Here is a 25,848-nt window from a genome sequence, read left to right as displayed (position 1 = left end):
AGGATTCATTCAGCTGATGGAAGAAAATACTGCTGTCAGTGTGGAAACTATTAAAATACAACCAGAGCAGTCCTTTTTTTCCAGAGTGTGTCTATCCACTCTAAGTGTGTAAGAGCGTCTGTGTATTCTGTGGAATATAAACAGCCTGGACTGCCTCTTTATTGCAGAAGCCTAGAGATTAGAGAAAGAGACTTGTAACTGGAAGGTCGCTGGTTTAAATCCCTGGACCAGCTGGGAAAAATCCATGTGGGGAAAGTGAATGAGTAACGCTGCTTTCATGTGCTGTTGGATGCATCGGAAAAACAAGTTTCCTATTTGGAAATTTCACACGGACGCCCTCAAAGTCTGAGAAACTTTTAGTACCCGAGCTTCAAAGTTATGACACAATTATAACCTTTGACCTTCTCAACATGGCGGAAAAATTAAGTTTTATGTCAGTTAACAGTGAGAAAACATTTGTATGCACATGCACCTTTATTACACATTTGTGGTTAGCCAGACTAACCATCATAACTGACATTTGTTTAAAATTAAGTTTGTTTAAAGGTCCCATATTTTACACTTTCCAGTGTTTTATTTTGTGTCCATTCAAAGCTGTGTGTGTGGTGTCATGAACCAAAAACACTCTCAATCCATTTTTACACGTTCATTTTCCAGCATCTCTCTGAGCCTTACCAAGAACAGGCTGTTTGTGTCTCCGTGTCTTTAAGGCTCATTAATATTAACGACCCCTCTGTTCCGATTAACTAACCGTTTCAAGAGTGAAACGTGAGACGCCGCGGCCCGGCGGCTACAGGTAGGGAAAACTCTCCGGTAATAAACAATGACAACCGCTCAACCGCTTTGAAAAAAACACTTTGTTAGTCTATTATTTCTTACAAAAATGATAATGAGCGAACCTTTGTGACGCCACAAAGTTACAGAAGTCCAAACGGCTCGTTTAGAGGCTCGCTGCACTAATATGGATTGTGTGGATTTAGTTGGCGACCGTGCGTTTTGATACTTTCACCATGTTTAGATAGACCATCCAACTCCTTTATCATCACAGAGGAGAGGGGAGTCCTGCTTTACACCATATGGGACCTTTAATTAGCTTGTTAAGCTGCAGTACTTCCATGTTTGTTTAGCGTTTGTCTTCTGGGTTTGATTTTCTGACGAAATAGCACGTGAAAGCTGTTTAGCAGCTGACTTGGAAGTCCCAGATGTTGGACTTTCCCACCAGCACTTGAATGCAGCATGACATTCTCCCCTCCCTAAAAAACCACTGCTGGAGCCCTTGAGCAAGGCACTGAACCCCCAGCAGCTGCAGTAACACTGCAGCAGAAGACTGAACTGTGTGAATGTGGAGCAGAGCGGAGCTGGAAAACAGCAGGTGTGTTCGGTCGACTTTAAAACCCCCGTCATCTCAGGATCTGCAGCGAGCCGCTGAACCCCCGGGAGAACAGGAACACCGGCCTGCGCCCGAGGGCGGCCATGTTGGTTTCCTGAAAGCCAGCGATCGACCTCAGCAGCAGGGTGGAGACGCGGCAGAGCGACCAGAGAGCCGAGTCCACACCATGTTATCACATAATGACAGTCCCACACTGGAAAGACGAGCTGAAGTTTCTCCAGGAATAGTCGCTCCGCCAAACACAAAGAGGCAGAGAGCTGAGGAACTGAAAACTGAAGATGAAAAGACGTTTTTACAAATGGCTTTTATTCTTCCTTCATCATTTACAAACTTTTTGGACAGTTAAAATAAATCTTTCTTAGAACCAAAGTTGCTTTGCTAGTGGTTTTCTGAGATCAAACCAAATTTCATCCATATATATATAGCAGAGCTTTTAAGTACTGAGAGTTCAAAACATTAAATATAGGCACTGGAATAGCTTAAAAGGACGAATGTTTAAGACTAGAACGTTGTTCAAAGGCTTCCTCCGCCGGTCGTGCGCGGGGGAAAAGGCTCTTGCATTTCAGATAATAAGCATGAATCCACATTAAAAAAACGTCCTGTATACGAGGAGCAAAAATACAAGTGAAGCCGTCACAGACTGGAGGTTAGGCAGCGCTGACTGCAGACCACAGGAATGAACTATTTCTGGAAAGATCCGCTCCTCTGGAAGAAGAAAGGCCGGCTCCGCTCCTCACTGAGCGTCCAGGACGTCTGTGGGCACGGCGTCCGATTGGCCGCTCGGGCTCCGTGACGCCTCCAACGACCAGGAAGAGGGCGTGGCCTGGTTATAGAGCGCGTCCTGCGTGCCGAACAGCGGCTGTTTGAGACCCAGGTGGTACAGGAGGAACAGGTTGAGAGCCACGGCGGCGAGCAGCGGGAAGACGGTCAGACCCGAGCCGAAGCCTCGCCACGAGCTGCACACGCTCAGACTGAGCCAGTACACCAGTCTGAGGGGGGAACAACAAAAAACAAGACAGGAAGACAGATTAGCTGAGTCAGCAACATCACTTGGTGACGGTTTTAATAGGATAAAAACTTGGTAAGAGCATCATGAGTTTGATTTCTATGATCAGTTTCAACTTCAATAAATTCAATCATTCCATACAAATTCAGTCGTCTGCTGGAACAAATCTCATCACTTTCAATTTAAGTCATTTACACAAACACAAGATCTCAAGTCGAGACTTTAGAAACATTTTCAAGTCATCAGAGTACAAGTCAGAGTCAAGTCCCAAGTCACCAGAACCCAAGTCAAGTCTCAAGTCTCAAGTCTTCTCTTCATGCATCAAGTCGAGTCTCAAGCAATTAAAACTGTGACTCCAGTCTGACTCTCTGCTGTGAATCACTTTGGGGTTTTTTTGGTTTTGAAAAGTGCTCCATAAATAAAGTTTATTACTATGATTATATTATTATGAAGTTGAACCTTGCCAGCCTCACCTTCCCAGGACGAACACGGCCACCAGCACAGGAACCACCTTCAGCTGCTCCTGGGGCAGTAAAGCAGCCAGGACCAGCAGGTTGAGGACGTAGAGGAGGAACAGCTCCAGTGACGCCGTGACAAACAGCTGCTGCAGCGCCCGGCTTCTGGGAAACGGCTGCACCGGATCCAAGGAGCCGGCGCAGAACTGGCACACCGCACCCACAAGCATCGCTGGGAGGGAGGGAGAGGGGGAGGGAGAGGGAGAGGGAGGGAGAGGGAGAGGGAGAGGGAGAGGGAGAGGGAGAGGGAGAGGGAGGGAGGGAGAGGGAGCAATAAGTCTAGTTAGAGCCTGAATCTGGGCCATCTTTCCACAAACAACCTGAACTCTGAGCTGCACTTGATCTTGTCTGACAGCATACTTCTTTATTTTTTATATATATCTTCATTTGCATACAGCAACTGCCAATGAAATGGCCTACATACAAACACTCCTGGCTGGTACAAAGCATCGACTTGACAAATAGGAGGGAAACGGAGAGGGAAAATAGACTGAGCAGACTTTGTTTTTGGATGTTTTTCGCCACCTGCCCTCTCCTTCTGCTCGTCCAGGTTGGGATGTGATTAAAATATTCAGAAACAATTAGGGCATGGCCTGGGAGAGGAGAGGCAGCCAGAGTCTTATTGTAGTTTCCATTTAAAGCTATGCACAGGAGAAGGAAATTATGCTTCTCCCCAGAGGCCCGGGACGACTTCTGCTGCCTGGAGGTTGAAGGAGTATGAAATTAAAGGGGACACCAGACGCCGGAGCATTCCGAGACGAGGCGGCCAGACCAGCTAAACCTTCTCTTAATCTTTATCTTTTATTGGAATCGGTTTTCGGACGGCAGCGTGCAGGTGTAGCGTGTGTTTGACTCAGACCTACCCAGCAGGATAGGGACGGCCGCCACCACGCAGCAGCAGAGAGTGAAGACGATGCGGCTGAGCGTGTCGGGGCAGTCTGGGGGTTTAATGGGGACGTAGAAATAGAGTGCATAGAGAATCCCCGCCGCGCACAGCAGGGAGGCCAGGACCGAGCAGAAGGCGGGGACCCGTCCGCTCCGGCAGCATTTACAGCAGCTGCAGCAGCGGCGGCGGCAGCAGCAACGTCCGGTCCGGTCCGCGGCGGCCTCGGCCTCGCAAGTCTCTCCCCGCCCGTCCGGCCGCCACACCGTCAGCTCCACGCTCTCCGGCGGCGGGCCGATGAGCGGCCGGCCCTCGTCGGCGGCCGAGTCCGGACGGGCGGACTCGGGGCCGCGTCTCGGCGAGTCCGTGCCGTTGGGAATGTCTCCCTGAGAGGCCGGGCTTGGACCGGTGACGCGGTTTTCCGTGGCGTCTTCCAGAGCGGGAGCCGGACTGGAAACGGTCTGATCCAGAACTCCCTCTTCCGCCTCGTCTGCTCGCCGCTCCTCTGGCTGCTGGGGGCAGGAGGCAGAGCCTGTGCAAACCAGAGCAGATTTGAATACCGCATCCAAAAAAACAGACATTCAAAGCATCAGCTGCAGCCTTCCTCCCACTCTCTCCCTCTCTGTCATTTTCTAAAGTCCACATTGCAAGATAGTTAAAAAGCAGAAGCCTGAGCTGCTCAAGAACTTTTGGAAGAGACGACCTCAGGCTCCTGCTGCTGACGAAGTAATATTTCATCAATATTGAGTCTTTTATTCACTTCTCAGCATGCATTAGACAGATGGTTAGATGCAGAAGGAGGCCAAGTTCAACATTAACCCAAACAAGCACAAAACGTTCACAGTGTGATATTATGGCACAATAACAATTCATATTAAAAGAGTTTTGGAAACTGTTTTGAAGTGAAATCAAAGATATTTAGGTCCTGATTTGACAGATGCAGCAGGTTCAGACTGAACTTCCACAGGAGGTTTCCACGTTGCTGCAGGACGCTCTATATTCAGCGTCAGAATGTTTGCTTGGTTGAATCAGGACTTGGCAGAATGACTTGGCTTGGGGAAGAGCTGCAATCATTCACCCACTTCCCATTACAGAGCGAGTCTCCCTCCTCCGGGCCGAGTCTCTCTCAAAAAAACATTTATCTGACGTCTGGGACTTTTCTCGGTCTCGTGTCTGTTTGGACTCGGACTCGTCTCGGTCTCGTGTCTGTTTGGACTCGGACTCGTCTCGGTCTCGTGTCTGTTTGGACTCGGACTTATTTCGATGTTGTGCCTGTTTTGACTCAGACTCATCTCTATTTTGACTTGTCTCAGTCTCGTGTCTGTTTGGACTCAGACTTTTCTCTATCTCATTCTGTTTTGAGTCAGCCTTGTCTCAGTCTTGTGTCTGTGTTGACTCGGACTTGCCTCTGTCTCGTGTCTGTTTTGACTCGGACTCGTCTCGGTCTCGTGTCTGTTTGGACTCGGACTTGTTTCAGTCTCATGTCTTTTTTGATTCTGACTTATTTCGATCTTGTGTCTGTTTTGACTCAGACTTTTCTCTATCTCATTCTGTTTTGAGTCAGCCTTGTCTCGGTCTTGTGTCTGTGTTGACTCGGACTTGTCTCTGTCTTGTGTCTGTGTTGACTCGGACTTGTCTCTGTCTCATGTCTGTTTGGACTTGGACTTGTTTCAGTCTCATGACTGTTTTGACTCAGACTTTTCTCTGTCTCGTGCCTGTTTTGACTCGGACTTGTCTCAGTCTTGTGTGTTTTGACTCTGACTTTTCTCTGCCTTGTGTCTATTTTGACTTGGACTCGTCTCACTCTCGTCTACGTTTGGACTCAGACTCATCTCTGTCTTGTGTCTGTTTGGACTCTGACTTTTCTCTGTCTCATGTCTGTTTTGACTTTGGTCTCAGCTTCTATCTGATGTCCTCTTCAAGACCAAAATGTTTCCCACCTGAGATCCATTGTTTTCCACCTGTTCTACTTTTCTTTATTTTCTCCTCAGCACTACAAACTATTTAAAGGATTTCAACCTGTGTAAATAGCGGCCCTCAAACTTGTTAGCAGTGATCAGTTGAAGCTCCAGCAGATAAATCTACATCTCTGTTCACCTTAAGAAACTCCTTAAGCTTTATTTTTACATTTGGAAAGACATTTACGCTGTTTACACACTGGTTCTTCAAAAGGCTGTGTGGTTACAAGAACCACTTTACTTAGTGGACGGTCCTTCATGTTCCTCACATGGTTCTTTGGGATATTAAAAGTCTCTTAGTTCTTATTTGAGTTATTGGATGGTGTGTGATTCATGGTGGGCATAAATGTGGAAAATAACCACAACCACACGCCACACCCGTCCACGGTCCGGGGGGTTGGTTAGCTGCCTACTAGCTGCCTATATGTTGTGCAACTGCAAATGAGCCTGAACAAAGGCAATTAAACAAAAACACAATGGAGATATCTGAGCAAAGGAGAGCAGAACCTTGGCCTGAAAGTTTCTTTGTGAAACCAGAAATGGTTCTTCTATGGCATCACTCCAAAGAACCATTTTAGGTTTTCTTGGAAGTTTTGTCTTGTATGCTTTGAGGGTCTAAGGCTGGTGGTGTCAGGTAGGTTAGGCCTTATGTAGGATAGGTAGGATGACTTGATAAAATCTGTTTTTGTGTGTCTTGTGCTTTGTTCTGCTTCCTTGAGTTTCTGTTATATCATTCTGTTCTGTGGTTGATTTTTGATCAGTTAGATCTAGTTAGGCTCATTCATCCTTTGAGACATGCTGTGATAAAGAGCTGTAGAAATAAACTTTCTGTGTGTATTTTGGTCTTGAACAGGACTCAGTTGTCTCTGGTCTCAGTCCTGACTTGGTCTCGACCCTCTTTAGACCTTTTGGTCTGGACTCAAACTCGACTGAGGCCTCTCCTCCAAACCTACTGTACCACTGTGTCAGAAAGTAGAAATCAGAGGTAATAACTCACTCCTGGGCGGGTCGGCTCTCTGCGGCGGCTCCAGGGAGCGCTGGGAGCCGCTGACAGAGTGGGAGGAGGAACGCAGCTCCTCCACCGACGACTCGGGACTGTCCGACACCGGGGCCAGGGAGATCTGGGTGTCCAGGTCCAGGAAGGGCGAGAAGGAGAGGCGGGCCGGGTCGATGTCCTGCAGCTGGTTGATGATGTCGCTGATGGACTCCTTCACGCTGTCGATCTCCTTCACGTTCTGCCGGTTGGCGGCCTGAAGCCCCGAGCTGCTCATCGTCCCACAGCCTGCCGAGACCGAGAGGGTCAGCGAGAGGGTCAGCCCCAAAAAACACACCCAACCAGGGGAAACACACCTCCACTACAGTTTACCACCTTTTTCATCTGCAGGAAAAGGGGTTTACCATCTATTTATTTGCAGAAATAGAACTTACCAACCTTTATATTTGGCAGGAATAGGGTTTACTACATTTGCATTTGCCGGAAAAGTGTTTACCCACATTATTATTTGCAGAAATAGGGGTTACCCACCTTTTTATTAGCAGTACAAGAAGTTACCCACCTTTTTATTTGCAAGAATATGGTGAATTTTACTTGCAAGAATTTTGCAGGAATAGGGGTTACCCACCTTTTTAGGCTGACTCTTATGATCCTTATGTCATAAATGTATAGTAGACATCATAGTAACTAGTATTAAACTGATACTGTTGTAATAGGACAGGGGCCTTTAAGGGAAGAAGCATAAATGAATGTAGATTTTGGTTTATATTGTTGTTGTTTTCATTAAAATGATAACTGACTGGAGGTCAGTTTACCAGACACATCACTGCACCTCTTCCTGTGAAGTTATCATCACTGAAGTTTTTAGTTTTCTTGAGACCTTTGCTCACAAAACAGACAGTTTAGAAGTCATCAGATGTATTTTAGAAATCACTGAACAATCATCGTGGTCTGAGACTTGTTTGCCCCATAAAGACATTCTGTGTAATGTTGTGAAGTGAAGTCCTGTACTTTGAGTGTCAAAGCACAGACATTTACTCTGCTTAACCTTATAATTTACTGGATACACTCCCTAACACAAAGACATACAGCCTACTAATCCTGTAATACGTTTTAAGAAGGTTACCATACAAATATCACAGCAACACTTTAAAAATATCATTCAGCTAAAATCACAAAATATCTTATAGTTACATAGGAGATTAAAAAAATTGCATAATACACAATAAGGTCACTATGAACTCACTACTGATTACCACAGTCACTCTGTAAGTCAATTTAGGAGTATTACAGGAATATTATAGTGATATCATCGGGGATACCATCAAGTCGGATACGGTCATTATTAAATACCTACACATTATAAGTCCATATAGGAGTCTTACGGTGTTTTTTCGGTCATTATTTGGTCTAAAACAGCACTAAACGGCACCAGCCACGACAGAATAATCTGACTTTGTTGATTTGCTTTGATGTGAATCGCGTGGTGAATTTCAGCGGCTCTTATTAACATCTGGGGATTGAATTTGGAGGATTTTTTTTTTTTTTTTGTGTGGCTCTCCTGGCGCAGATCCAGCCGTGGCGCGGAGTCGGCACGCAAATCTGCGCCGAGAAGGTTTTCTCTCCAAACACAACACGACTTTACCATGTATAGAGCTCAATTAGGACTCGGGCTTTTCGGGCCGGAGAGGAGTAAATCTCGGCGGATATCAGACTTGGCGTGGATGTGGAAACGCGCAACGGGGGCAATGTGCTTCTACTCACTGCAGAAAAATACCTTGACTGGCTTTTCTCACGCTGCTGATCCGCTCTCCCTGCCGCAGAGAAACAACAAATCCTGTTTCAAAAAAAACAAAATGATACCTTCTGCTCTTATTTGGTTTAGATAATAGCAGCAGGAAATGCCTAATTTGGTGATAGAGCAATCAAATGAGGCCAAATTGCGCCTCTACCTGCGTAAACTGCGCGTACAGAGCGACGCAACGCTTTGGAAAGTCATTCTGAGTCTATTAGAGCTGAAATCTTATAGTTTGTGGCCATTCAGCAGCAATTAGAGCAGTTCACCATCAGACTGCAGAGAAAAGTGAGCAGCGTGAGTGAATTTAGCTCCAGTGAAATGCCTCTCTTAAGGGTTTTATTCAATTAGAAACATTCCTCGCAGAGAAACTTACTTTAGTCGGAGGTTGCAGGAGATTTGGTGACTTTACTGTTCTTGCAGTTAAGTAAAAAAAAAACCTTCCGTCCTTCTTTGCCGTTTTTCCCTCCCCCTCCTTCTGCTTTTTGTCTTCCACGATCCTGAACTTCTGAATCAAATTTCAAGACGGACAAAATACTAGGCTTTTCCTCCGCCCACACGGACCTTTTTTTTTTTTTTTTTTTTTTTTTTTCCTGGGTACCATGTCAAACACCATATGGAGCAAATAAAGCCAGGGAGACCGAGGAGGAGGAGGAGGAGGAGGGAGGAGGAGGGGTGGGGGGGGGACTCACCAGCAGACGTTCAATTTGCCTTGAAATTCAATATTAACAATCATATAGCCCCCCCCCCCCCCCCCCACACACACACACACTTTATCTAAAAAGGCAGTGAAAGATGTTTACCCGATGAAAAATCCCTATAATAATCCTATAATACTCCTATAATGATTTAGAGTGCGTCTGTGATAATCAGTGTACAGTGACCTTACTGTACTTTATTGTATATTTTTTGTTATCTCCTATGGTATCATTATAATATTTCTATAATATTCCTGCAGTGACTTATTGTGTGTTTATAGTGACTTGAATGTACTTTACAGCCAATCTCCTATAATTTCACTATAGTGACTTATGGTACTCAATAATGACTTTATAGTGACGTTATTGTTTTTCTTTCTTTCCTATATCTTTCCTATAGTTACCCATAGTGCATCCATGGTATCTTTTTTAATCTATGGTATCACTATAATATTTCTATAATATTCCTGCAGTATCTTCTAGTGTGTTTGTGATTCTCATTAATGAGCTGATTATTGTACTTTGTATTTTTTAATCTCCTGTGGTTTCACTATTTTCCTATAAACCTCCTATAGGAATTATTATACAGGCTGTAGTTTATAGTTTTGCTGTGATAGGCTAATTCTATAGTATCTTTCTAAAATCTAGCATGCATTGCAATTAAACATTAAGAATCATACAAGTGTAAACAAGTATACTTTCAACACTTTCAGGTGAAGCAGTGTGTTCAGTCTTCTGTCAGACAGACAGAGGGACCGTTGGGTTTCAGTATTAAAAATCAGACATAATGAAACTGGGTCTCCAGACAAATATGATAATTAGATGAAACATTTTGAAAGCTGTTCTGATGAAAGGTTTCACTCTGCTGTTGTTTCTCCACAGTGGGAAGTTCTGCAGCTTTTTTCTGGAAGACTTTACAGGTTTAGAGTTATTTAAAGTGATAGTCTGTTACATGTCTATATGAATGTCTGTTTTGTTATTCTCCATCACTGCCTGCTCTAACTCAGCAGTGATCCAACCTACAGTATCTCCAGTTCATAAATCTTCTCCATTTGTTCTGAACAGCCGGTGTCTGGTAGCTCTTTCCTGGGAAAAATCCTCTGCCATGTGTTTTACATTTCCGGTTTGTTTGGAATCAACAGAAGAAGAAGAAGTGGGTAGTTAGCATGAGCAGCGATAGCCACCATGGCTGAACAGACAGAGAGGAGAGAAACTCAAACTGCAAAAACAAAAAAAATCCAAGCTCCGCCCACACTGTTTGATTGACAGGTGATTGACAGAACACCACAGCAATGAGGCTGAGCAACAAAGATGGAGGCTAAATGAAATAAAACAAAAACACCCAACTAGAATCTTATGGATTAGCACTTTAATGAGAGACAATCTGGGTTCCTGGACGCCCGGGGGGCCGCTGAGGAGGTTCTGATGGTCCGGTGAAACGACAACTGGAATAATTTTACTTTCATTTTCAGAAAGCACAGTGAGAGAAAGACAGAGGAAAGACTGTTCTGATCACAGGTTTCATTCTCACTGCTCTCTCCTCATGTGGAGCGGACTGGATGGAAAACAAACCCACACTGAAACATGAAGCAGTATTCACTGCAGAATGAAGACTAATATCAATATTATTACATAGTATTGAAATACATTATATATATCTGCCAAAAGCAAATAGTCAATATGCCTGAAAAAGAATGATTAATTTACAGGATAATTTTATTATTTGCAAAAAAAGAAAGAAAAGGAAACGAAAGCGTATCTAAAATATATACAGGTAACAGCTGCTGATTTGCCATTTTTATCAATAAATTAAAGTTCTGACTATAAACAACATATTTCAAGTTTTGCCTTATAATACCACATACTGTTATTGCTCTGTAGAAAGAGGTGTGGGGGGGTAGAGGGGGGGTCAAGGGGGAGGGGGGGGTGGAGGGGGGCGTTGGTGAGGAATCACCAGCTGTGTGTCTGAAACGCCACACCACTCAGCCTTAAAAGTCATTAGGGGAGACAGAAGGTGTTCTGGGTGTTTTTGGGGAACGACACAAAGCAACTGGCTTCAAGACAGTAAAAGTCAAGCTGGATTCTGGATTCTGGATTCTGCTTTTAGCCAAAGCACAAAGGATTCAGTCTGGATCTGAGAGTCTGAGGGAGAGAAGTGGAGCGGAGCGGTGTCAGTCTTCTGACAGCAGCCGGTGGAAATGATCCTTCCTCCTCTTCAGCAGCTCCCGGAAGTCCTCCTACACACACACACACACACACACACACACACACACACACACACACACACACACACACACACACACACACACACACACACACACACACACACACACACACACACACACACACACACACACACACACACACACACACACACACACACACACACACACACACAAATGAGGATTAATTATGAAATCTAAGGGGGGAAATGACTAGGGCTGGAAATCAATACCACAATAATCATAAGGATTTGTATTCCATAGATTGATATCATGATGTGGCGTATGAAGGTAAAATAAAGTTAAATAATCATAGTTTCAAACAGTTTCAGCAGCTGACCAGATGTTTAGAAGAGAACAGGACTCCAGACCAATGGTTGGTTAGATAAACTTACCAGCCACAACCACAACTCAATATTATCATTTACTGTCTTTCAGTGGAATCATATGGTGATGATGATATGAAGATATTTTGATATCGTGACACACAATTCTGCTGATGATAACAAGCACATTCTGTTTAAAAGCTCTGAAATTTTCAAATAATATTCCTTAAAATGTTTCATACCTCAATTTGTAAGTTTTGACTTCACACTTAAAATCACCACTCAGTTCAATGCAATGAACATCAATTTGATTATTTAACGCGGGATTTCTACCTACATAAGCCATATTGTGAAAAAAATAAGCCTCTTTTCCTACATCACCAACATTACAAGCAACGAGGTTGAAGATCAAATATTCCTGTGACATGGGAGAGGAGACACGCTGTCATCTCTATGGAAGACAATTCCCACCACTGAATAAAATATCGCAATTGTGACTTTATTTCTCAGAATTCTGTCGTTCCTTTATACTTTTTTTTTTACATCTTGGAAAAAAATCTCAGAAGTCTGCAATATAAAATCAGAATTGGGAGAGAAATAAAGTCACAACTGGCAATTAAAAAAACCCCTCAAAATTCAGACTTTTTTGTTTTATTCATGGCGGGAACGGGCCTCCACACATCTCTCCATACAGAAACTCAATTCTACCAAAAAAAACCCAAAACAAAACCTTCCAACGGTCCACAACTGAAACAAGCAGGTAATAAACGTGATGTAATCTGATAACAGTCTGACTCACAGCAGCAGACAGTTTCTCCAGATAGGGGACGAGTCTCTGCAGCTCTCTGTCCTCCTGAGCTCCAGACCAGCTCTTGATGGGAATCGTGTTCATCAGCTAGAAAAAAAATAAAAAAAATAAAATAAATCACCTTCAATTAATACAAACTGTCTTCCCTCTGTACTGAGGTGAGACAAGAGGGAGTTACAATAGTAAAGCAATCAAAAGTCTCTTTAAAACACAACTGTAGTCTTTATGTTTGGAATTCATCTTAATATGAAATATCTAAAACATTTTTGGCTCTGCAAACTGCACTACAACTGTAACTGATACGATAACTGAAATTTAAATACTTGATTGAATTAAATACTGAATGTTACAGGCGATCAATACTGCAGGATGAAACTATTTCTACATCACCTCCAGAGGGTGTGAATGTGCGGATCGGAGAAGTAGAAGGAGAAAAAGAAGGAGAAGAAGGAGGAGAAAGAGGGAGAAGAAAAGGAGAAAGAAAGAGGAGGAGGAAGGAGAAGCGGAAGAAGGAGGAGAAAGAAAAAGGAGAGGAAGGAGGAAGAAGGAAAGAGGAGAAGAATAAGAAAGGAGAAAGAAAGAGGAGGAAAAGAGGAAGGAGGAAGAAGGAAAAGGAGGAGATGAAGGAGAAGGAGGAGAAAGGAAAGGAAAGGAGAAAGAAAGAAAAGAAAGCAGAGGGGGAAAGAAGACGGAGAAGAGGAGGAGAAGAAGAAGGGGGAGAAAGAAAAAGGAGGAAGGAGGAAGAAGGAAAAAGGAGAGGAAGAAGGAAAGAGGAGAAGAAGAAAGGAGAAAGAAAGTAGGAGTAGAGGAAGGAGGAGAAAGAAGAAAGAGAAGAAAGAAAAGAAAGCAGAGGAAGGAAGGAAGACAGAGGAAAAGGAGGAGATGAAGGAGAAGAAGAAGAAAGGAGGAGAAAGGAGAAAGAAAGAAAAGAATAGAGGAACGAGAAGAGGAAGGAGGAGAAAGAAAAAGAAAAAGGAGAGGGGGGAAGAAGGAAAGGGGAGAAGAAGAAGGGAGAAAGAAAGAGGAGAAAGAAAAGGAAAAGGAGGAGATGAAGGAGAAGAAGAAGAAAGGAAGAGAATGGAGAGGAAAGGAGAAAGAAAGAAAAGGAGGAAGGGAAAGGAGAAGAAAGAAAGAAAAGAAAGCAGAGGAGTAAGGAAGACGGAGGAAAAGGAGGAGAAGAAGGAGAAGGCGAAGAAGAAAGGAGGAGAAAGGAGAGGAAAGGAGAAAAAGAAAAGAAAGGAGGAAGGAGAAAGAAAGAAAAGAAAGGAGGAAGGAGAAAGAAAAATGAGAGGAAGGAGGAAGAAGGAAAGAGGAGAAGAAAGGAAAAAGAAAGAGGAGAAGAGGAAGAAGGAGAAAGAAAAAGGAGAGAAAGAAGGAAAGGAAAAGGAGGAGATGAAGGAGGAGAAGGGGGAGAAAGAAGAAAGAAAAGAAAGCAGAGGAGGAAGGAAGACAGAGGAAAAGGAGGAGATGAAGGAGGAGAAGGGGGAGAAGAAGAAGAAGAGCAGCAGGAGGGTCTTGACAGGACTGCAGCACGGTGCTTACATGGTATGGGTAGGTGTGGGGGGCGTTGTCCAGGACCACGGTCTTGGCCGGGTCTCTCCCCAGGACACCCAGGTCCTTCACATAGTGTCCCAGGACACAGGAACAGTCCTCCTGGTACAGACGGTGCCTTGAGAAAGACAAACAGGTTAGACAACATGCTGAACTCTGTCTTTCTTTCTCTCTTTGGATCCCCATTAGCTCCAGCATAAGCATTGGCTCCTGGGGTCCACCACACATACAGTCATACACACTTATAACCACATATAACCACATTATTTGCACATATAAAGATGATAAGCCACATTGTTCTCACACCTAATACTTCTATAGACACCTGTATTTTGTATTTTGTGTATTTGTGGATGTATTTGTGGGTGTATTTTATGTCCTTTTTTTCCCCGTTTCTTATCTTTTTTCTATTTTAATTTCTTTTAAAAAAAAGCCTCCTGTGGACAGGTGTTGTAAATTAGCGTTTCGCTACAAACACTAAACACAGTGCATCTGGTCCTTGTGCATAAATGTATGTTACAATTCTAATGCTACTGTGATGTCCATGTCAAATAAAATAAACTTAACTTAACATAAACACAACAAACAAAACAGCCCATCTCACTGAATTAACAATCAAATACATATGGAAGAGAAACAATATTGTCATCCAGACATCAAGCCAAACACAAAAATTATAAATCAATCACCATTCCTCAAGAATTAATAGCAAACTTGTAAATCCTTGTCTGAATGACCTTCTTAAATTATATATTTATCCATCCTGCTATCCATCCATCCTAATTCCAAGAAACTAGGGTGTTAAAATACATTTCTCATTCTCGGCCAAGGGGATTTCTACTTTCACCCAGGTATACATTTTATTTCCTACACCATTTTTTTTTTTCTAGTTTACTCACACACAATTCAATTACGGTTCCTGAAGTATTTGGAGATACTGTTTCAACAAGATTTTGAACCGAACGCTTGAAGCTAATTCTACTGCTGAACTCAACTGTAATTCAGTCTGGAATAAATCCCAGACGCTGACGAGGCAGACTGCAGAAAAACAAGCAAGAATCACGTCGACTAACGGGAAAATACGGGTGCAGAAGAGTTGGCCTGCAGCTAATAAACCTGACAAGAGTGCAAGTCTCTGTGGTTCTGGAAAACGTTTATGAAACACAGGTGGAAGCAGATCCCACGGAAGAAGACGCACCGAAACAGCTTCCTGCGCGGGTCCAGGACGTCCAGTATCTTCTCTGCGTATTGCTTCTTGGCCGATGTGTAAACAAACATCTGGAACAGAAACACAAACAGCAGCTGGAACCGATTCCACCCAGAGCAGAACGCTAACACAGTTTACCAGAGTTTGTTTGCACATATTAAAAAGACGATAAGCCACACAGAGAGAGAGAGAGATACATTCACCGTTTGTGTAGAGAGATAAAACTAAGAAATGAGGGGAAATAAATTTTTTTTAAAAAAACCCTGATGCAGAAAATGAAAATCATGGGGGAAATGTGTGTGTGTATATAAAGAGAGAGAAGTAGGGAGAGTGTGTGTGTGTTCTTTAAACTCAGAGAAGACTGGTTCATCAGACCGGCCTATAATATTATTCAGCCATAACTTTGTAGATTTAAATATTACCTGATGAATATCGTCACTGAAAACATACAGACAGAAAGCACTTGGCTCGTCCAAAGAAAACTCCGCTGGATACACACGAACCAGGCGGCTTCATTTTAAATATTAATATTAAACTCAGTGTTTTTCTGAAGTGTGAAACTTACCTCGTAGATCTTTGCCATGGACTGCAGGAACTCCTTCACATGTGGCCGCAGGATCATGTAGACCTGATGAGAAGATGAGGGAGGCGTTAAATAAATAAATAAATAAATATACAGTATTTTCTATATTTTCTCCACAGTTCCTATTTCTTCACCTAGCACTTCTGTCACGCATGAATATTTTACTAAATCTATGTTTTGACTCTATTGGTTGCTTGTAATGTTGGTGACCTAGAAAGTGAATCTTGCTCTACTGTTGCATTTATTCTATGCTCGACAGACTGGATCTTCTGTATAAGAGGATCAGATAAATGCCTAAAATTTATGAATGTATGTTCATTAATAAGATGCATCATTAAAAATCTTTTGTTTTCATGTAAGGAGCTGCATGGAGTATTTTAAACATCAATACATCACTGTCAAATTAATTGATACCTTGGTATAATGACTGTAAACAAATGCTGGAGACGATCGAGCTCACACCAGCAGTATTGTTAGTTCTACTGTTTCTCCACATTAAGACTACATTTCCCATAAGCCCCGTTGCTTCCCCCCCCCCCTCCCCCTCCCTGAAGAGGATCAACATGTTGGAAGTGATTTCTCCATCTTCCTTTCCCTCCTTCCACCATCTGCTGCCAGAAACTCTGAAAGCTTTAGGCTGACAGGCTTCTCTTAATAGCCTCATTTGTTTACAGTAAAGTCTTCAAATGAACGTGGTAATGACTTAATGATGTTGAAATGCTACACACAGCACTTTTAAAATGAAAGTCATGTATAACTGATTTGCTCTGTGCATCTAAAATTCAAAAACTGTGCTCACCTTGTACTGATGGTCCTGGAAGGAGGTGTGGAAGGTGTACTCCGCCTCCTCGATCACGTTCAGAGAGCTGAACATCAGGGTTTCATCCTGCAGGCACAGACACAGAGTCACCTTACTGTATTATAGTATAAACCCAAGACGGCTTTCTGTTCTGTGATAGAGCATCCAATTGCCCTTTCCACCTACAGTAGTATTATTAAGTTCTTAAGAGCCAACATGAGTAAATACACCCAACGTTTGGACGGTCTAATTGATTCCCAAACAGTCACAGCTATTTAACGGTTATTGATAAATGTGAGCAGCAGGAGGAGCATTTTCATTTTTTTTCTTCCACAAATCAAATCATGACATGAATATTAGAGTCAAATTGAATAGTTGAAATTAACGCTTTTTATACGGTCACACCCTTGTCTTGCAATGTAGGATATATGTTCTCATGGGTCTGTCTGAATTAGGAAACGGGTTATAAATTTCACACAAAATACACCGATAGGCCTGATGAGATTTAAAAGAAACGGGGAAACAAAATCACAACCCTATGTTAGTATGTTTGAGCCTAGTTCTTGTGAAGGAATACAAGCATATGGAGATCTGTGTACGCTCAACACTTCACCCCATGGAGGGAAAACACTTGGCATGGAGGCAGGAATGACAAGGTATTATTTGGCAAAGGCACCAAGTCTCTGGAGAGAGTTAGAGGAGTGGACTCTGGTTGGGCGGGAGGCATCGGCTCATTTAAGTTCCATCTCATTTTGCTCTGCAGCCGTAGCGCAGTAGTTATTATTCATTTATTTATGGTTTATTTGATAGGGACAGATACAATATACATAGACAAACTGAGAACAGCTACCCGATGCAAGTATCATAGTGTTTATAGCGGATGCTAATTTGCAACACCCGTCCCTAAAAGGGCTTTTGTGAGAATAAGAGATTAAAACAGTGAGGTTAAAAAAAAAAAAAAGGTAAACTGAGTACAGCAAGATACCATAAAAAACACATTTAGTAGTAACATAACTACAGTTTGTTGCTGAATTAACCAGGATTTGGTAACTCAATTCTCAGTTCTCCTCAGAAAGAGTTAATAACTCACTGCAGGGCTCTTCATCATTCACACCAGGGTCTCAACAACAGCATCATACAACTCAGTTACCAAACTGACCGCACTGCTCACACTACTGATCATAATCATTAGCCAGAATCGTTTTAAAAAGGAGATCATTAACCAGAGTATTTTAGACTGGGCTATTTAAGTTAAGTTAATAACTTTAGCAACTGCTGTATGTTATCCATTCTAAAAAAAAAATGTTAACTTCAGTGTCCGTTTTGACTAAACAAGTATTCGACTTCTCGTGCCCAGGCCGACTGAGCAGGAAGCAGCAGGACTGAACTCACCAGGTCCAACACCAGCGTGGCCTCCGGAGTGCTCCTGGTTTTGGGGGGAATGTCTCTGAGACTGGGTTTGGACTGCTGGGACGGGATGTTCTTGATGAAGGTAAAGCTGGAAAAACAAAACAACACTGTTAGAATAAACAATCATTAACACCAGGAGAGAGAGAGATGGTGGGGAGGAAAAAAAAAGGTAAAGAACAAAGGGATCCAGTGACAGGTTTGGTACAGATTAGACTCCAGAATCAGAAACTGCAGGAATATGCACACAGATACCCTATTAATTGATTAACTGGTGTATTTGATAATCATTAAAATATAAACAAGAGGACATACCAGTAAAAAGACAAGAATGATCCCAGTAAGAATTATTGCACTATTATTTAAAATACAAGGCTTATGCTATTTTTGATTTGGCATCCTATCCTGTTCACAAATAGCCAAATGAGTTCTCATCCAGATTAGAGGGAGATACTGCATCTGAGTTGATGCCAGCAGCAGCAGCAGCAGCAGAGACACTGAGGCATGCTGGGAGACTTACGGGCTGAAGACGTCTTCGTTGTCGTCGTCTCCGGCCAGCAGGTCCATGGAGCCGAAGCCAAACACACACTGCTCCGGACTCATCAACACGTCCTTCCCGGCACCTGAACGCGTCACGTCTGGACAGAGGAAAAAAAGACCGTACATCAGCACCCAACCCTGACCGTGTGTTTTCACACTGTCAGCAACATGATCAGCAAGAAGTTCTTCCATTTCCTGGCCGGGGAAACTCAGCCGATGTGCGGTTGATTCCAGCCATTCAAAGCTTCCCAGTTCCCTACAACAGTGGTTCTCAACGTGGGGTCCGGGGACCACCAGGGGTTCTTGGGGGGCTCCAGGGGGTCCCCAGCAAATTGATAAATTATCAAACATCACCATTATTTCATTTAGAAGAAGTTAACACAATTAGAGAATGTAGAAGAAAGACTGTTTTCATCATAGTTTCTCTGTTATCTCTCTACCTACAATACTGGTAGTCATGGGATTCTGGACAAAATCATATCTGACAATAAAAATATTCTCAGATTTGGGCCCGAGAGACAAAATGTCATCAAATGGGGGTCCGTGGCCCTAATGTAGACTAAATTAGGGGTCCTTGATATGAAAAAGGTTGAGAATCACTTCCCTACAACATCTATTTGAAAGACTACAGGAATAAAACACCTTAAAAACGAAGCTTGGAGAACGGTCGCATCCATCGTTGGGGTCGATGGTAAACTCTGAAGTCATTTTATATTTTCTTTCCTCCTTATTTTCGATAGAAGCTACCCGATTAGTGCTTACTGATAGTGATGGTAGGGCTGGGCGATATGGTTGAAATCAATATCATGATAATCATATGGATTTTTCTCGATATCAATATATATCACGATATGGTTCATGTATGCAAAATCACGTTAAATAATCAAATTAATGTTAATCTCATTGAACCGAATGGTAATGTTAGGTGTAGTGTCAAACAAAACTGAAATTTTCCAATAATATTCCTACCATACCCCATTTTATGAGAGTTTTTAAATCAAATTTGCTTGTCATCATCAATTTAGACAGTAGAAATGTGTGTCACGATATCAAAATATCTTCATATCATCACCATATGATTCCACTGAAAGACGATAAACGATAATATTGAATTATCGCCCAACCCTAAGTGATGGGATGATAAGCTTATCTCACGATCCCTATTTACTAACTAGATATGTTAACATATCAAAACGGGGAGTTATGCAAAGACCAAAGCAGCATAAAATACATGATTAGTGTAAATACATAGCTTATGTTTTTTTTGGTCAAAACATCACAGCTGCACCAGACCACGACACAGACAAAGGAACAGAGCGACGCATCGACTGAGCTGCTCGCAGTTTGTAAGATGGTTGTCCCCGCGGGGAAATGGGTTTGCAGCAAAATCACAAGGCATTTCATCACAGCATCACAAAGTCACCAGCAGACATACTCGAACATACCCATATCATAATAGTCACCAATAGACATACAAAGTCATCAATAGACATACTCGTACATATACCCATACACATACCAGGAGGAGGGGGACGGGCCAGACCAGCTGGACATCTTTTGTGACCAAGAAGGAGTGGCCAAAGTGCATGGGGGATAAGGTGCTGGTGCTGGTACCTGTTTAACAACTTAATGGCTTGTGGAACAAAAAACTTGGATCTATTTTTTGTGAACAGAGGGGGGCAATATCGTCGCCCAGATGGCAACAATTCAAATGAGGAGGGAAGTGGGTGCCTCTGGTCACCCACCATGTTGTTTGCCTTCTTCACCGTTCTACCTCTGTAGATGCATTCCATACTTGGTAACGTAATCCCTAACAGTTTACTGGCCGTTGTTACAGTTTTTCTGACAGTCTTTTTCTGTGCAGTCTGAAAAACTGAGACTAACTAACTAAGAAACTAAGAGAAGAGGAGAACTTCTTTCAGACTTCCAACTGATGCTGCACTGACTCATTCTGGATCGAGGCTCTGAACTCTAACAGGACACAGCGAGTCCTTTTGCCTTTTGCCAATAACGACAACGACAAATGTCATCCCACCACATCAAAGCCTGCTGAGCAGTTTACACTGAACAGCTCGCACTGCTTTTTCCATTAGGTGCACCCAGGGTGGGAAAATACCACCAGCCACCAGAGATGAAGATGCCGACATATTCATGCTGTGGCTGGAAAGTTAGTCGACTCCACCAGACACTTTGGCTTTAAGAATAGAAAACGACCTCCAAACAGGATGACTGGATGTCTGCCAAAGTGACTGGTGAAGTAGTCAAAGTAAGTCATTAAAGTTTAATTATACAGCACGGTTCAAGAGCGGGCGTCAGTTAGAGCACCGACAATAAAACAATCATAAAAGCAATAAAAGATAATGAGTAATATAAAAACGTTAAGGCACACAATACAAAGCACAAAGACAAATCAATAAGCTGGATCTGCACAGGAGTCTTGCTGAGACATTTTGAACTAGTTGTAGTTTCCCCCGAAGCCGATTTGTTTAGGCAAGCGAAAAGAGAATTACAGTAATTTAGCTTGGATGGAACAAAAGCGTGTATAATCATTGCAAATTCACAATGAGACACAATAGACCTTCATTTAGAATAGAAATAGAAAACGAGTCAGCGTCTTGATGTTTTGATCAAGGTTCATGTGCTAGTCAAAAAAAAAAAAAAGAAAAAAGAAAAGCTGGTAGCTGGTGGCTTTATAAACTCTGTCACTGCTGCCGATGGATGAAAAGGTTTCTTTCCTTCCTTTGTGCTCTGATACCATTTTTTGGTTGAACTATCAATATTTAAACATGAGTATTTACCAAGTACTGATCTGAGTGATTGGGTTATTAATCAATACCAGCGATTCAACAGCTGCTGAGATTTCTGGCTTTCAAAACTCACTTTCCAGTCTGTACTCTGTTTGGGAACAATTTTGCCACAAAAATAAAACTGAAAAAAATAAATAGACCTTTATCGGAATACAGTTATACGCAACCTGAGACATTTCTCCAGAAAAGCTCAATGAAACTCTATTTAAGACTTTTTTAAGGCCGTGAATTTTACACAATTTAAGACTTTCTAAGAACCCGCATGATGCCGGGTCCTGTGTGAATGGATCATGAACAGAACTGAACAGGGAGACACAGGATCCGTCGCTGTACTCACTCTCTTTGCTGGGCGTGAGGAAGCGTACGATGGGAGAGTAGATGTTTCTGGCTGTGGAGTTGCGGGGAGACGCCGCGTCGATCTCCGCCAACACCCGCTGGTGACGCATGGGGGGCCGGGTCGGGGTCTTGAAGGCTAAATCTAGACAGAAAACACACACACGAGAACAGTGATGTGATTACTTTTTTCAGTAACAGTAGTGTAAAAGATTATTTGAGACGTAACAGAGCAATGTGAAACTCAGGGGAAAAACAAGGAACCAACGAAATGCCAAGTAATGGAACGAGGAATGGAACTAAATAATGCTGCTGTTGAGGAATTAGTAAAGTAATGTGAATACTTTTTAAACGAGTAAAGAGTAGGGCTGAACACTTAATCGAAATTTTATCGAAATCGCAATATGGCCTACTGCAATTTTCAAATCGCAGGAGGCACAATATTTGTTAAAAGCGAAATGTGTGTCAAAATAGCATTTTAAATTAAATATTGTGGTGCTGCAGAGATGTCCTGGCCTATACATCATATTCTACACACTTAAGAAAACATCTTTGTTTGGTACAGATCCCCGCAAAAATCACACCGTAATCATTTTAATATGTTTTTCAATGAAAATGAGAATAATGATGTAAAAATGATCATTCCCTCTAATATCGCAAATCATATCGCAATTGCAATATCAGTCAAAATAATCGCAATTAGATATTTTTTCAAAATCGTTCGGCCCTAGTAAAGAGTAATTGATTACATTTTCTACGCTATTTTCATTTAACTTGCTCAGCACTGCCTACAGTAAGGCTCTTTGCCTCGAGACATACCTGTCTCTCCGTCGTCGACAGCGATGGCTCTCTTCCTGGCCCGGCCTCGAGCCAGAGGACGCCTCGTCATCTGGGGAACATCGTCATCTGAGTGAGGGGAGTCGACGGCCGACGTCTCTTCATCCTGCACAGGACAAAAAAATGCTGCCGTTATAAACGAACAAAACCCTGCAGTGGCCTTTTGGCAGCAGGCTGTTCTCAGTGTCCCTGCTATATTCAGCTTTAAAGAGTCTACAGCGGTTTGAAAGTCAAACTGTGATGGTTTCATGAAGCAGACTCTGGTCATGACCTCTGAAAGTCCGCCTGCAGTGGCCACTTGACCCGTCTGTGCCAGCAGTTTGGCTTGAGAAAGGAGATGGTATCCGTATCCCTGCGGTGGTTTAATTCAGACCATGTTTGAGCTCGGTTTCAACTCTGATGTCAAAATTATGAAAAGACACAATGTGATTGTCCTAGATGTGTGGTTCAGACTAAGACACTGAATGCCCAGAACCACAAATATTGTCTTGAAGAGGTCTTTTATCCAACATGGCTTTACCACATGGACCTCTACCATTTCACTACCAGGAATTGCAGATTTTGTCATTGTTTTGTAAATAACCAATGAACTGGAAGGTGCAGTGGGAGCTCTGTTGTGCTGTCACTGGATCTTGTGGTGTTGGATTGTATCGGCCATTTATTGTATCTTGCCTGTTTTCAACTGTACCACAGTGATGCCAGAGGCAAATTTCCACGTGTGAGAAATAAAGTTTCTATTCTGTTCTGTACAATAAGCAAAACTGTTATGGTAAACAAGTAAGGATAAACAGGCTGCATGCATGTGGCCTGGTGACCTACTTACTGGGACCCTTCCTCACATCTAACTGGGATGTTTAATCCTGTGTCAGACATCACGTCACGTTGCAGGGGCGGAGCAGACCGACACACTAAACCATATGCAGGGATGTAGGAGGGTAAACCCACCCACAGTCCATCTACTCGCCTCCATAATCCAACAAATCCCTTATATACATCACAGTAACTAAGATTAAACTCATGCAAGTTATATTAAGATGGGGTCTTTAAGAGCGTGTGTGTCGGGGGCGGGGGGTTAATGCTTTTCTGAAATATAATTGATTTTTATTTATACTGCTTCCATTCTCTCTTATGGAGAGCCAAATGTACAATTTAATGTGGTTATCGCCACACGTACATAGCTACCCAACAGAACGTAAATGGAGACTTTTTTTTTTTTTTTTTTAGAAACTTTCGAGTCTTCTGGTAAATTCGGCATATAGATGATATATGAAGCAGCATTTTATTTTAATGAAATCTCAATTTATAGAACTGGTTCGTGCCGCTTGCTACCGCCCTTCATTGTGTATTTTGGTAGAACAAGATTGTGGGAATGAGAGGCGAATCAATTATGAAATTTTACTGGAATGAATCCTGCTTGGTGTGGGATGTATGCCGAATTGAAGTGAGTGGCTCTTAAAGACTAGTGAAACGCCTTCAGTTATGTTCTTCCAGATTATTTGCCGATAAGGAAAGAAACATTAATATGCCACATTTCAAAGACGTTTGGTGAAGTTCTCTCCATACAAGAGAACGGGGCACATCCCTTGGGCAATCCCGAAACTGCTAACACCCATTCATTCAATTTCTGAATGTAGCTACGTTAGCCGTGATATAAAACAGATAAGAAACCGTTGGCACACTTTTGTAGTATTACTTTTTAAGAACAACCTGATTACTTCAGCCATTTCCACCACAACATCGTCTTAACTGTTTGGATACTCGCCCCGTTGTATACCTTAAATCTGGAGTTTCCTTCACTCGCAGAAAGTAAGGATAAAACAGGAAAAAGCCAGAGTGCGTCCAGCAGCTGCTTCAACAACGCCTGTGTATTGTTTTGTTGTGGAAGCGTTAGCTTAGCCAGCTAGCTAGCATCAGAATAATGACCGATTTTAACAAAACAAACACAAAAAGATTTAAACTATTGGTGCCGACAGATAGGCAGACGTTTACTCGCACTAGTTAGCGTAGTTAAGGCCACACAGTTAGTGACTTAGATTAAGACCATAACATTACCTTGGTTTGAAGCGGAGTTTCAGCCTGCGGAAGCCGCGTTGCTCTCGGCGTCGCTCTGCTTGACCGCCGGCCGTTGTTCTTCCGCGTTAACGAACACTCTCTCGTGGTTTTTCGAGACCTAAGTCTCATTTTGCCTTCTGTATATACAACTTATGAACATAAAATATCTCCGACCAAAAACCTTCAATATGATGAAGGTACACGGTTGGATTTAGTAGCTCCACCAGCTTTTCTTCCTCTAGGTAGATCCAATGGCTCCGGTAGCTCCGCCCGGCTCGTCCCTGCCTCTTCTCGAATCATTTTCACCATAGGGTTTAAATCTGCCGGGGAGCGATAGGTTCGCCGCTGCGTTTGTTATTATTGGGCGGTGCTTCAGAAGGCTCCAGTGTCAACGTGAGACCCAAGTCACGTTGCAGTGTTGAAGATACAGTGTGATTGTGTGTATGTGACATGAGTCTAATATATAATACTACCACGGGCTTCATGCAGCCCAGCAGAGGGAAACCTGCCCTAGTTTCTGAACGTCCTATTGTGAATACATTCTGGAAAGATTATCTCTTACATATATTCTATTTCGACTATAGAATAAGATTGAGATAACATTTCAGAAAAAATACTAGTGTTTGGAAAGCAAGATAGCTTCTCCCCTGAACATGTTTTAAACTGCCTTATGTTGGGTAAATTCTGTATACACAAACAGAAATGTAAGGATGAATCTCCAATACATAGTACTTGCATAAATGCATTGATTTCTGGTCCTATTGATTCAATTTCAACAACCAGTTTACTTCATTAACAGCCAAAGTAGGCTGGCTACCTGATCTACATCTGTAAAAAAATAAAAATAAAAATAAAAATCACACTCAAAGCTCTGATGACATTTAAGAAAGATGATATTTTATTTATTTCAGATTCAAAATAAAAGTATTCACACAAACACATATTGAGTAAATAGGCAAGAATAGCTCTTCACCCCTCAAAAAAAAAAAGAAAAAGAAAAAAAAAGGTTTAATGTAGTAGAAACAGATCTCACAGGTGGTTAATGTGTGGTCTGGGTGCTAAAAACTGGTCACTGAAGAGGCACAACACGGCCCACCTCCACTGCACTGTTTCCATGGTTACTGGGAAACATCCCAT

At 42.5% G+C, this 25,848-nt stretch overlaps 2 protein-coding genes across 2 annotated transcripts; both read right to left on the bottom strand.

Moving 5' to 3' along the window:
- Positions 1–1,696: 1,696 nt before the first annotated feature.
- Positions 1,697–9,041, bottom strand: LOC139661308 (transmembrane protein 79-like). Its single transcript, XM_071539744.1, has 5 exons — positions 8,918–9,041; positions 6,750–7,034; positions 3,775–4,326; positions 2,870–3,083; positions 1,697–2,379 (listed from the first exon to the last, which is right to left on the bottom strand). The coding sequence occupies exons 2-5, from the start codon at positions 7,021–7,023 to the stop codon at positions 2,124–2,126; spliced, it is 1,296 nt and encodes a 431-aa protein (XP_071395845.1). The 5' UTR covers positions 7,024–7,034; positions 8,918–9,041; the 3' UTR covers positions 1,697–2,123.
- Positions 9,042–10,599: 1,558 nt separating this feature from the next.
- ctdspl3 (CTD (carboxy-terminal domain, RNA polymerase II, polypeptide A) small phosphatase like 3) lies at positions 10,600–24,986 on the bottom strand. Its single transcript, XM_071539741.1, has 11 exons — positions 24,712–24,986; positions 22,642–22,765; positions 21,827–21,967; positions 18,663–18,780; positions 18,128–18,233; positions 16,736–16,822; positions 15,919–15,981; positions 15,345–15,424; positions 14,138–14,264; positions 12,587–12,682; positions 10,600–11,476 (listed from the first exon to the last, which is right to left on the bottom strand). The coding sequence occupies exons 1-11, from the start codon at positions 24,838–24,840 to the stop codon at positions 11,411–11,413; spliced, it is 1,137 nt and encodes a 378-aa protein (XP_071395842.1). The 5' UTR covers positions 24,841–24,986; the 3' UTR covers positions 10,600–11,410.
- Between the last annotated feature and the right edge of the window lie 862 nt (positions 24,987–25,848).

This window comes from Centroberyx affinis, unplaced genomic scaffold (assembly GCF_046629955.1).
Source record: "Centroberyx affinis isolate AG114_WGS23_722 - 3 ecotype Tasmania unplaced genomic scaffold, CSIRO-AGI_Caff_v1 ptg003505l_1, whole genome shotgun sequence".
Classification (NCBI taxonomy): Eukaryota; Metazoa; Chordata; class Actinopteri; order Beryciformes; family Berycidae; genus Centroberyx; species Centroberyx affinis.
Note: the sequence above shows the minus strand (reverse complement) of the source record. Positions and strands in the feature narration are given on the sequence as shown.